The 12,351-nt window shown below is 35.7% G+C and overlaps 2 protein-coding genes and 1 gene segment (V, D, J or C); all 3 read left to right on the top strand.

Annotated features, from left to right (window-relative positions):
- Nucleotides 1-69: 69 nt before the first annotated feature.
- LOC129410327 (uncharacterized) lies at nucleotides 70-5,548 on the top strand. 4 transcript variants are annotated; one of them, XM_055158150.1, is made up of 6 exons: nucleotides 70-574; nucleotides 1,279-1,605; nucleotides 2,604-2,747; nucleotides 3,219-3,314; nucleotides 3,382-3,419; nucleotides 4,037-5,548. In XM_055158150.1, exons 1-6 carry the CDS (start codon nucleotides 535-537, stop codon nucleotides 4,175-4,177), a joined length of 786 nt encoding a protein of 261 aa, XP_055014125.1. In that variant the 5' UTR covers nucleotides 70-534; the 3' UTR covers nucleotides 4,178-5,548. The 4 variants fall into 4 exon arrangements, with proteins under 4 accessions (XP_055014125.1, XP_055014124.1, XP_055014126.1 ...); XM_055158149.1 differs by having other exon boundaries at nucleotides 70-1,605; XM_055158151.1 differs by lacking the exon at nucleotides 3,219-3,314 and having other exon boundaries at nucleotides 70-1,605.
- Nucleotides 5,522-8,148, top strand: LOC110166122 (CMRF35-like molecule 3). Of its 2 annotated transcripts, none has more exons than XM_020931320.2 (6): nucleotides 5,522-5,904; nucleotides 6,099-6,410; nucleotides 6,626-6,754; nucleotides 6,829-6,891; nucleotides 7,091-7,230; nucleotides 7,881-8,148. In XM_020931320.2, exons 1-6 carry the CDS (start codon nucleotides 5,676-5,678, stop codon nucleotides 8,136-8,138), a joined length of 1,131 nt encoding a protein of 376 aa, XP_020786979.2. In that variant the 5' UTR covers nucleotides 5,522-5,675; the 3' UTR covers nucleotides 8,139-8,148. The 2 variants fall into 2 exon arrangements, with proteins under 2 accessions (XP_020786979.2, XP_055014123.1); XM_055158148.1 differs by having other exon boundaries at nucleotides 6,626-6,736.
- Nucleotides 8,149-8,337: 189 nt separating this feature from the next.
- Nucleotides 8,338-11,006, top strand: LOC129410445 (T cell receptor alpha variable 13-1-like). The segment is given in 3 exon segments: nucleotides 8,338-8,939; nucleotides 9,407-9,742; nucleotides 9,848-11,006. Coding segments are annotated over 3 exon segments (429 nt in total).
- The last annotated feature ends 1,345 nt before the right edge of the window (nucleotides 11,007-12,351 follow it).

Below are 12,351 nucleotides of genomic sequence, written 5' to 3' on the forward strand. Positions count from 1 at the left end.
TTGCCAAATTTTTCACACTGGCGTAAATATACTTGCTTACCAATGAGATATTTTCACTTCATACATCTTCATACATTTATTTCATTCATTAATGTGGGTGCGCAGTTTATAGATTTTTACAACAACAGTGAAGTAGTGACCTTGAAATCTGGCTTGATTTATTCAAGTAGTAACTTGAGGCTGGTTTTGCAGTCGCTTTATAAACATACCCGTGACAAAGTCAGCAGACTGAGCTGGATGCCCTGCAGCCTGCTGGACTATAAATGTGCTGTATGCTAAAGACACCGAGGGGCTGTATGCTGCAGCTCAGTCATGAGCTGGATCTCTGCATCTCTACTTGTAAAGAGTTCAACCTGAGCACAACTAGATCAATTTTCTGATAATTTTTTTTTCAATACAAGCTTTTACCACAACCACAACATGAAAACTCACTTTTTATGGCTCAAAATCAGATGACAGAGTCAAGTCAGACAACAACTTTTTCCCACACTGCTGGAGTTCAGTCTGTTGCTTTTGCACATTTATTTGACGAAAATGAGGATTTTTCTGATTGTTGCAAGTTTCTTCATCTCAGGTGAGTGTTATTTGAAATGTTAGAGCACTTTATACAGTTTTAAACAGTTTAAAGATTGTACGTGGAGAATACTTTGACAGAGTAGAAGTGTCTCATCAGAGCAGCTATTACTATTTAAAAGTTTAAATGTAACTATCAGAAAGTTAAAAATAAAAAATGGACTCTGTGTGTCCAGACTTGTGTATTTTGTATTTCATATTGTCAGTGCATTTTGGCTAGTTTTTGGACAAACAGACAATGGAATGTGCAGAATATTGAGCTTACTGATCAGACAAGCAAGATCACAGATAAAAGTCATTATATAATTGGGCATATTAAAATATTAGAATAAATAATTATAATTTTGATTGGGAATTATAAATACAACTATGATATATACTATTACTATTATAAGAGTATAGTCAATGCATAATGTACTTCTGTTTTATGTATTTTCTATTTTTCAGTTTTATTAGAAGCCATCACAACATTCTAGACTTATTGTCAATTGTATGTGGAAATTCAAGTTCAGGACAAATAGCCTACAAATAATCATATCAAACTTTTTTGAATATTTCTTAAGATAATGTCCTGATTTGCATGCATCACATATGATTGTTGATTGATGTTATTATTAGTGCAGTTTTTGTGTGAGGCTGACAAAAAAGAAAAAGAAATGTACCACACATTAACAATGATCTTACAGCATACTCTTATTCATTTAGTTTTGGAGGCCACTCATGTACAACAGGTCAGTGGCCATACTGGAGACGAGCTTTCCATCCACTGCTTTAGTCACTGGACCTCCAATGGCAGCAACAGTCAATACACCATGATTTTCTGCAAGGGACCATGCTCCAATGAAAACCTCCTTGTCAAAAAAAATGAGTCTGGCATCATACAGAGAGGAAGATACAAAATGGAGAACAGCACTGCTCTATTCAGTGTGACCATAAGGAGGCTGAACAGGACAGATGCTGGGAGATACTTCTGTGAACTGCAGCTAAATGACTCTGTGCTCTATCAGGAGGTGCTAGTCACAGTTTTAGAGGGTAAGTGTTTTTATAATAATTCACTTAAAATAATGCCCTTAACAGTCAATGAGTTTAGAATTGTACAGTGAAAAAAAAAAGTTGCCTCAAATCAGTTTTAAAGGTTCTATGTTACGCTAAATTGACTCTGGTGAGCCTTAAGCCATGTTAGAATGTTGTTACCTCATCAAAAATATACCTGGAATTGTGTTTTGTTCCACACACATTTCAGTAACCCTTTATTATTAGTCTGTCTGCATCTCCAAACCTCAAAATGCTCCGTTCCACCTTGTGTTGTCATGACTTGATAGTTTTTAAGTGAACAGTTACAGCTACATTTCACCTTTTGTTCAGTAGAGATTACAGGCAATTCCAGACCTGAAATTATCCAAATGATTCCGGTGAAGGTGTATGGAAGTTAAAAACACGGTGGAGCACTTCCTGTACTACCACATCGGGACAAGGGGGAACAGAGTGTTTTCTTTTTAAGAGAAGAACTCAGCCTAAATATGCAGGGTTTTTGTGTTAAATGTGTGAAAAAAAATAAAATAAAATCTGAGTATGTTTTTGACAAGGAAACATTATGACACTGATCAGAAGATAGTGTAATATGGGCCTTCTAAATACTATTACAACAAAATAAAATTGCTGTTAGTGCTTTGCCTGGAATGTTCTGCAGAATGCCATTATATTTATCTTTTTCCATGAAGAGAAGTGAGTGATGCCTCCTGGCTGAGTTACATGTCAGATCTGTGCAGAGGCAAACCCACTGACAGTAAAAATGCATGAATTTCAAATTATTTTTTAAGCAGTAACAACACACTATTAATGCAATACAGATTTATTTGATACCCTACTGTGCAACATTTAAAGCAAAGCAATACAATTTCCATGGGGACAAGCAACTTACACAATTCACCATTAAGTTAATACAACCTATAACCAACAATCAAAACTACTTATAATTCGTCAATATATCACTGTAATAGTTATAACAACCTCTCATGTTACTTTCAAAGGCACCCCTGCTCCTTTTGTGTCAGTCCCAAATGATATCACTGTACAGACTGCAACACTGTCCTGGGACTACCTCTCATCCAGTACTGTGCCCCCTGTTTCCACATCAGGAGGGTCAGACAAAAAGCCAACCTCCAGCCTGACAGGTAATTGTGTGAGCTTTTACTATTCCTGAATGAAATAGTTTATTGTAGATTAAAGGAGACATATTAAAAGCCAACTTATTATAGTGGTTTTCCCTCAAAGTTGTATTTTGATTGCTTCTTTGCATGTTTGAGTAATACTATATTGTCCCATTTTCACCTATCCCCTATTTCAGCCCTCTCTGGATTTACTTCTGTTAAAAATGCTATAAAAATTTAGAGTCGTGCTATCTAGCCTAGGGTTAAAAATGGTCCACTATGAAGAGGTGGGGGTGGGACCTCTTAGTTCTGCAGTTTTGAACAGGAAGTCAGTGGTCCATCTCTTTTTTGTTGGATCAAAATGTAAAATAATAATTTATATGTGTGATATTTATAGGTTCCAGAAAATGTAATGTCTCTTTAAATCAATCATTTTGGTTTAGTACAAAATAAATTGTACATGTACATTTCTGGGACCTTGTTGTGCCTTGTTAGACACCACAGTCGTCATCATTGTATCTGTGAGTCTGGCGCTGCTCGTCTGTGCTATCATTCCGCTGATATTCTACAGACATTGGCGCAGTTCTGGAGGTAATGTGACATATACACAATCACACACAACAGAAAGTGATTTATGCTGTTGGCTTGTTTCTTTCAGAAGAGCAGACTGTGAGTACTGGAGGTAACAAGCCAGGGGTGAGTTATCTGTACTTTGTAGTTTAGAACAAAATCATCAACAGTTATTTATTATCTCTAAAATTATGCTTTGTAGTAGCAGAAAAAGCAGAAGTAGTAGAAGGAGATTAATGAGTTGGAGCATAGTATAAATCCTTTGTGTAGGCAAGTAATATTTCCACAAGTCTGTTTTTGTTACGTTGCAGTTAATTTAAAAGTAATCATTCATACACTCCACACTGTGGTAAGCGACTGTATCCACAGCTGCCCTGGGGTAGACTGACATTTTCCTTTCACCACAGAAATCTCTATTTGTAAGAAGAAGAAGAAAAAAAAGAAAAGTTTTAAATTGTGTTTTTGGTTTGATAGTGGCCCTATTTGAATGTTCTATTCTAACCAGCTTCAAAACAATCTAAAAATCTTCCAGAAAAATAATATGTTATTTTTCAGAATTATGATTATACTTTATAAATACATTATTTATTTTGCAGTTATAATTTAATGTATAATCACGTAATTAAATACATACCTTGATGACCCACATTTGCCATAATACATGTTACAGCTGTAGATCAGTAAGGAGTCAAGTGATTCATCATTGTAAAATGTCAAAGCTCTCTGATTATGTCTGTGCACAGGTGGGGCATAGGGATGAACACATAGATGTCCCATTGGCGCAGACTGCAGTGGCCCTTCAGACTGACCCAGACCTTGAGGCTCCAGACGCCGCTCAGTATGCCTCGGTCTACCAGGCCCTGGACCCGCAATCTCTGGACTGAACCAGCGTTTGAGAAACACGGTGCCATTGGGTTATTTTATATTGATGTAACTTTTGTGTTTTGGATATCTTCAAAGTACTGCAGTTGTCCATCCATAATTCATTAATATTTAATACTATATTTGTAGTTCTTTCTACCAGTGGGATGAGTCGAAATATTAACTGAAGCTGATATTTAAAAATTGTGTACTTGTTCCTTGTTGCCCACTTTAACAAAAAATAAATAAATAAATGTAACTGCAAAATCTGTTTATTGTGAAGTATTAGGCCTAACTGTAAGGATACGTAGGAAGAAACTTGAAGAATGTTATGCAAGTACTGTAGCTTGCTTTATTGAGAATATACATGTTTTGTCCACAAGAGGACGCCCAAATTCTTCATTGTTTTTATATACCCGTGTGAAACTCATCGTTACATCGTAAGTTTGTGTTTTTACCGTCTTACTTAACGCGTGGTGACGTCAGAAATACCAACCAAAACCAGACAACTTAGTTTAGTGTAACATTAAATATAAAGGTAGGTAGTTTTAGTTTTGTTTTTTTAATGAAAAACAATTAAAAAGCATTCGTCTTTACTGTGAGCATGTTTGCTTCTCCTTGCTTTAGAGAAGGGCCTCCACCTCTTGCTTGAATCCATTAAAATGTTTCTTCTTCAATATTATAATTAAACATCGTTTTTTTCAATCGCTTTGGCACAGTTCTCTATAGAAATTTGGCATTTGCAAAACAAGTCACACTAAATCCTAAACAATATTTTGGTTTTCCAAAACAAAATTTTATCTCTGTAATTTAATAAACTGTGTAAGAACTATGTGAACTGATGAACTCTTCAAAATGATGTGTGCCTCTGTTCAGATACATGTTTGAATCAAATGATCAAATTTATTGAAAAAAATTATAGCTATAAATGAACATGGGCGCCATTAATATTAATATATCTCTATCTATCTATCTATCTATCTATCTATCTATATAAAAGCCTAAACCTGGTTTCATTATTTTTTCATTACTGAGATAATTATTCTTTTGTTTGATTTAATATTTACTTAAAATGCATGATTTTTGGTAATTCTTTATGGTTAACATGATTATTTGTTTAAAAATAATGATTGATCTATTTACATTTTTCTTTCAGTTAATTATTGCTAATGTAATGTTAATCATAAGTTTACTTAAGTAATGATTATTTTTTGTATTATTTTGTGGTCTATGACTCCTTATTTGAAGTGAGTGCAGGTGCACCATGGGAGTGGAGTGGGGCCAAACAGTTTTTTGACTGTGACTCTTGTCACCTATCTGTTAAAGTTCCCCTTTTTCTATGTATTGTATGTCCTCAATTATGTGAATACTCAGTAAAGAGTTTTTAACTTGGATCGCTCTCTGAGGATTCTTTCACTTTGAGACATTTTTAAAGGTGGAATAAAATGTGCAAAGTGTCAACTATGGCTTCACAAATGTTTGGACCTTACACATATACAGACCAATATTTAAATATTTTTCATGAGAAATTTACTGAACATAAAGTTGTATCACAGGTTAATGCTTTGGGGAACACCCAGGCCTGACACATCACACATCAAAATAACCTTTGTTTCAAGTACAGGAAGAGAGCAAGCACAGAGCAGGCTGAATTCTTTGCATGCATTCATATTGTTAGATCATATCTGTGATGTTGCTGACAAAATGAAGATATTTTCAATTATTGCTGCAGCATATTGTTTTCTTTTGGGTAAGTCTGGTTGGATTCATTAAATTAAATGTTTTCAATGACATGCATATGTGTCAATTAGCAAGTACAGTAGATGTATTTGATCACTTAAAACTAATTAATGACTTTTGTCACTCAAGGTTTTAATATTTGCATAGGCACATTTTTCTTTGTTCAAAGCGTACAAACTATGTTTTTTTTAATATATAATTTAGCAGTGAATGGAACAAGCATAAGCGCCAAAGGATCAGAAGGTGGTACAGTCTCATTTCGGAGTTTCCATAAGTTTGCCCAGGACAACCTGAAGTACTTTTGCATAGATCCATGTACGTCTGAAAAACATGTACTAGCCAAGGTAACACCAAGAAGATCCATAGTATCTGACAGGATCACCCTGTTGGACCATGGAGACGGGTCCTTCACAGTGACCCTGTCCAATCTGAGGAGGTCTGACAGTGGGAAGTACTGGTGCGGTGTGGACCGCTTTGTGGATACATTTACTCCAGTGTATCTGCAGGTTACTGAAGGTAAGTGCAAGTTACATATTTCATATCCAAATCCAAATACTGCTTTAAAAATACTCACGATATTTAATTAGTAAAGTTACCATTAACAAGAGTGAGGTCATGTAAAAAGATTTACACAGAATGGTTTGTGGCATACTTTATATACTGAAAAATACTTTATATAAATAATAGTTTCAGTGTTGTGTGTTACCTGTATTTGTTTTGTTGTTTTATAGGTATGTCATATAACGCTACCACAAGTATTGAAACTACTGCAATAACTGAAGTTGCAAGCACTTTTGGATTCATCATTAACTCAACAGAAGAGACATTTCAGGCAAACTGCAGTATGAACTATTCACAAGGCAATCAGAAACCTAATATAAAAATACCAACGATACGACAGTTTAAAATAGTAATTTTGTTTTATCGTTGATAGGCCACAAAACGGAAGAGACAACCACAACAAGAACTCTTCAACAAGAAAAAGAGAAACTCTCACGTATGTTGCCTTAATTTAAAGAGGGTACAAAATTATACACCAGTTTTAAATTTGATTTTATTGTAACCTCAAATAAGGAACAAATACTACTGAAGGTGAAGGTTACTGTGAAGTACTGTACTAATGTGAAGGTTTAGTTCTGGGTTAGTTAGTTTCAGTTTTCATTTGGTGAATGCAGCCTTTGTCAATTGTCTTACAGGTTTCGTACTGTACTTGATCATGGGAGCAGTTGCCGTGCTTACAGTTACCATAATTGGGGCGTTGTGCTTCAGGAAGTTAAGACCTCAAGTGAAAGTGTGCTCTGTTTTTATGCACCCTATCAGCTCTGATTTGAACCAGGTCGGTCTGTACCACATTAACATAAACTTTAAATTTCTTTTCTAAAGGACTAAAAGGACAAAAAACTGATATAAAACATATTCCAGTAACAAAATAGATTATCCAAAAATAATATCACTGATGCTTAAAGGGGTCATATATATGCTGTTTTCTGATCTGATATAATGCCATTTGTATTTTGATTCATTCACACATTTTTAACACACCAACACTGTATATTTAGGCTGAGTTCTTCTCTCAAACTGAAAACACTCCACCTTGTGATGTCCTGTGGTAATACATACAATTTCATCAGACTCAATTGGATAATTTCAGCCATGGAACTGCCAATCTCTGTTGTAGCTGTTAATTTGAAGACTACCACTACATGACATCACAAGGTGGAACAGAGCATTCTGAGCTTCAGAGATGTTCAGCCTGACAATCCAGGATTACTCAAACATGTGTGAATTAAACAAAACACAACTCTGGGTATGTTTTTGAGAAGGTAACAACATTATAACATGCCTTAAAGCTCACAAGAATCCCATGTTTGGAAATATATCATCTGATCTTTCCATTGTAAGATATGACATTGCTTAACAAAAAGGAAATGAAAGTAAAAACATCAAATCTCACAGTTTAATATGTAAACTTTCAATGTCCAACAGGTTCACAATGACAACAGGACTGATGCAGGCAACACTAAACATGAGCCAGCAAACCAGCCCATCTATGAAAACATAAACCCCTCCAAACCAATGAGAAACACAACAATATCTCGCCATGATCATTTTCCATCGTATGTCCAGCCATTACCAGCTCTACCAGAAAAAGACTCTGTTCAAATATGTGGAGCTAATACAGAAACATGTGCTACATCTAAACAGTCATCACTTTGGTTTGGGTTGATTTCTCCAGAAACATGATATTTGTTAATATATATGTGTATATATATATATATATATATATATATATATATATATATATATATATATATATATATATATATATATATATATATATATATATATATATATATATATGACCATATGAACCCAAAACACTCAAAATAAAACTTCCTACTTCTGCAAAAAAAAAAAAAAAAAAAAAGAACTGTTACACATATTAATTTCCTTTTATGTATGGCTTGCATATTGACATTGAATACATTTATTAACTATCAGTATTTTTATAGTATTTTATGTTAATTGAAAGTAAATATTTTAAGTACATTAACTTAAAAACTTAAAAAAAAAAAAATTCATCAACTTCAAAAATATGGAATATACATTTATATATTAATTGAACATTTCATTTTCTTACTGAGTGAAAGAAAATCTATGTCTGCACTGCCCAAGATAAAGTGAGTAGAAGTGAATGTACCCATCTGCATGTGACTTCTTACAGTATATTAGTGCAGTATACGCACTGCTTACAGAAGATAATGATCTGTATTGTAACAAATGTTCATTAACTGTTGATATCCAATTAATAAAATAAAAATGATATCTGTCTGTATTTATATGGCGTTCGTGAGAAATAGCCTACATAAATGTCAGTGACTTGAACTTTCAAGTCCTTGCTGTTTGTTTGTGAAAGAGGAAGAGATTTGCCACATATAACACCTGCCAAAAGTGCACTCTCAGGTAGTCCGTCTGTTCAAGTCACAAAAGGAGCGATGGAACCTATTAGAATGGCTATTTTAATGCTAATACTCCAAAAACAAGGTAAATCTGCATGCTCACTATTACAGTTTTATAACCATGACAGTCTTTTTTCTGTTCTCTCACTATTTCTATACAATTTTTTTCTACAGTTAACTAGTACATGCACCAACAGAAGGCTGTAGTTAGTGCAGACATTTCTAGACACTGTGGGGACCCTAAACAGGACGAGGTCTGGGGGCCTTCCCCTAATGCAGCTGTTGATTACATGAAATATTGGTCATTTATGTTTTGAACATTTATATTTAAAAGGAGACACTTACTCGAAACTTAGGAACATTTATCTTATGGGACCCTTTCTTGTGTTTTTGGGCCCAAGGCAATTGCCTGGTTGGCCTGCTTGTTGATGGCTCTTTCCCATTAGGTTACCTTTGCTGAATTAGTCAGTAATTAACATCAATTATGTGGTTCCCCATCTAAGAAAGACCATTGACTGGACATGAATTTTATAGATTTTTTTTCTTCCACAGTTGAATTTATAATAAGCGCCAAACCCACACTTGTGGTCTTGAAGGAAGGTGACAATGTGGACTTCACCTGTAGATATTCTGCTGTGGCTCAGAACAACTCCAAGTTCTTTTGCCAGGCCAAGCCGGTGTGCAGGTCCTACCTGACTGGCATAACCCCACCTGAGCGCTGGAGGACAAATGGACGATTCGCCCTCTATGATAACATCACTGCTAATCAGTTTGTGGTGCATATGGAGAGCCTGGAACCCGAGGACAGTGGCACTTACTGGTGTGTTGCCAAAATGACAAACAACCTTGACTTAATTACAGTGTTTCAACTCAACGTTAAAGAAACTAGTGAGTGCCAGTTATACTATGAGATTCTCGTAACTTTGCTTTCTCTTTTGATGGAAACAGTCCTGAATAAATGTCATTTAAGGTTTCAGTTCTTCTTCCTTACAGCATCTGGAAGAACTGTAAAAACTCTGACACATCACAGTAAGTAAATCAATGTTTTGCCAGTCTATGATGGTATTGTGGGTATTCCACTGATTGTTTGACTAAATTTTCAGTTGGCAAATTGAGATGAAGAATAAAATTATTATTATTATTATTATTATTATTACTTTTATTTACTTTTTTATATATAAACAGGTGATATTGATTCTTAGTGTTTTCTCATGACATCATAATTGAGTTGTAATTTGTGTAGGACAGGTGTTCTATTTACAGATCAGGAAATACAAATGTGCCAATGTAAAAGAATAGGCCTCTCAGACCTACATAATAGACTTTTAGATAAATATGCGTTAATGAGTTTTTTTGCTTTTGCTGAGTTGCTTTTACATTCTTGAGTATAGTCTACCTAGTGTGCAGTGAGTTGGCCTATAGGCAAAAGTAGCTAAAATGAAGCACTAATTATTAGGGATGCAATGATATGGTTTTCCCATGATTGGATACGTACCGTACATGTATAGACTGGTAGGGGAGCTACACTATCAGACTTTTCCTTCTTTGATGATGATTTGATGGTTTATTTTCCTCCTGAGTCCTTTCACTGCACACGCCTCTGTTGGTGCTGCTCTGCCCCCCCCAGCAGAGGCAGACAGTAGCTCCTGCCACACTGCCCTGCTACAGCCTGTAACACGCAGAGCTCACACATCCTCTTTCTGGACACTCAAACTACAGTATGTTATATTACATGTGTCTCAACAGACTGTTTTCTGAGGAAAACTTATAACTTATGAGACAGAGTCTAAGAAAAAGATTGCATTTATCACGAGTTGCGTCAGCAATTCTAAAGTATTTAAAAGTTAATATCTTTGTCATTCCTGGATCTATCAACTTAAAATATAAAAGTGACTGAAAGATAAAATCCTCCCCTGTAAGAATATTTCAGCTGTAACTCCCTATGGAGCTGTGATAACTGTTTTCCTTTTGGACCAAAATAAATGATAACACAGCATGCACGGAGGGACACGTGCATATCAACACATGTATCGAATCGTGAGACCAGTATCGAACAATTCAATATTCAATTCAATATTATGTTGAATATTGTTGCACCCCTACTAATTATAATGTTGTGTCTTTCAGGTCCTGATTTGGCCTCACACCCCAGCATCATTGTGGGCAGTGAGTGATGATGTCCATATTTGGAGAATATGTCCACATTTGTACAAGAAAAAAAACAAATAAGCCTGTAATCTGTTTTGCAGAGCGTAACCTGCCCATGTTTGTGACAGTGGTGTCGTGTATCTCCGCGCTGGTCGTTGTCTCTGTGTTCACACTCTGCCTCGTTTTCACAGTCAGAAAGAGAAGACGTGCTCAACGGAGTGCCAGGGCACGGGAGGTCAGCATACTAATTCAATTTATGATCAGATTTTAAGTATTCAGATTCTCTAAACTGGCAGCAGTGTCAGTAAAACGAGGTAGTATAAAGCACATTAATTGTTGTGTGATCTACTGTCAAGGTTTTCAGCTTGTGGTTTTTGACCTGAAAGTGGGTCACATAGAGGTTGAATGCCCACGTAGTATATTTTAGACATTTTGCTTAAGATAGTGGTGGAGTGTTATAGGTCACTGAACTATAACCTATGCCAAAAATAGTGATCTGATTCTGTTAAAATGGGTGAATTCTGAACATCATCTTTCCTTACCACACAGATGTCAGCGGACTATGAGATTATGAATTCTGGAGTTTTGTCTGAGCCCTGCAACTGCCCAGACTGTGAGACATCTTCAAGCAGCCCACAAAATCCATCACTAGGGGGCAGTCGCTGCACCAACCAGAGGCGGTCCAAACAGACTGAGTCCATGGTGCTGGAGCCTCTCACACAAGAGAAGGTCCCAGAACGCATCAGCCAGTACCAGGGACTGGATTTGAGTGCAGTGGAGGACCATGTCTATTATGGCATCAACTCCAAACCAGTGCAGTTGTGAGAGACTCACAAGAAAAGGACAATGCACTCAATGCTGGGATGAGCACCAGTTTCACTCATCCATACAGTTCAAGTAGCAAAACTGTCATTTGAATGGTGAAAAGGTCTACAAATGACGTCCATAACAGGAAAATATCATGTGACTGAAACTTATGAAAATTAATATTATCCATGACATGTTTCCACCTGCTTGTCTCTAGGAAGATATTGTTTTGCTTGGAATGTGCCACTTTGTGACAGGATTTCACTGATTCAGATACTGATATCAAATATTGGTACTGACACTGAAAATTTTGCTGGATCGGGTATCCGTTCCATAATATCAGTTAAGCTGATCTTTTGGTTGAGCCCTTAACTGGATGTAATAAGACAGGTTGATTTTGGCCTAGAATGTCTCATAATGTTTGAATTTTTATTCATATGTTTTTCAGTAGACATTTGATAAATAACATTTGCACAGTTAGATCTCTAATGTAATAGCTGTGTTTTGAGGAAATAAGTCATTTTCCATCCCTTCACTGGTAT

Source organism: Boleophthalmus pectinirostris, unplaced genomic scaffold, assembly GCF_026225935.1.
Source record: "Boleophthalmus pectinirostris isolate CB_2022bp ecotype Guang Dong unplaced genomic scaffold, ASM2622593v1 HiC_scaffold_22, whole genome shotgun sequence".
NCBI classification, from domain to species: domain Eukaryota; kingdom Metazoa; phylum Chordata; class Actinopteri; order Gobiiformes; family Gobiidae; genus Boleophthalmus; species Boleophthalmus pectinirostris.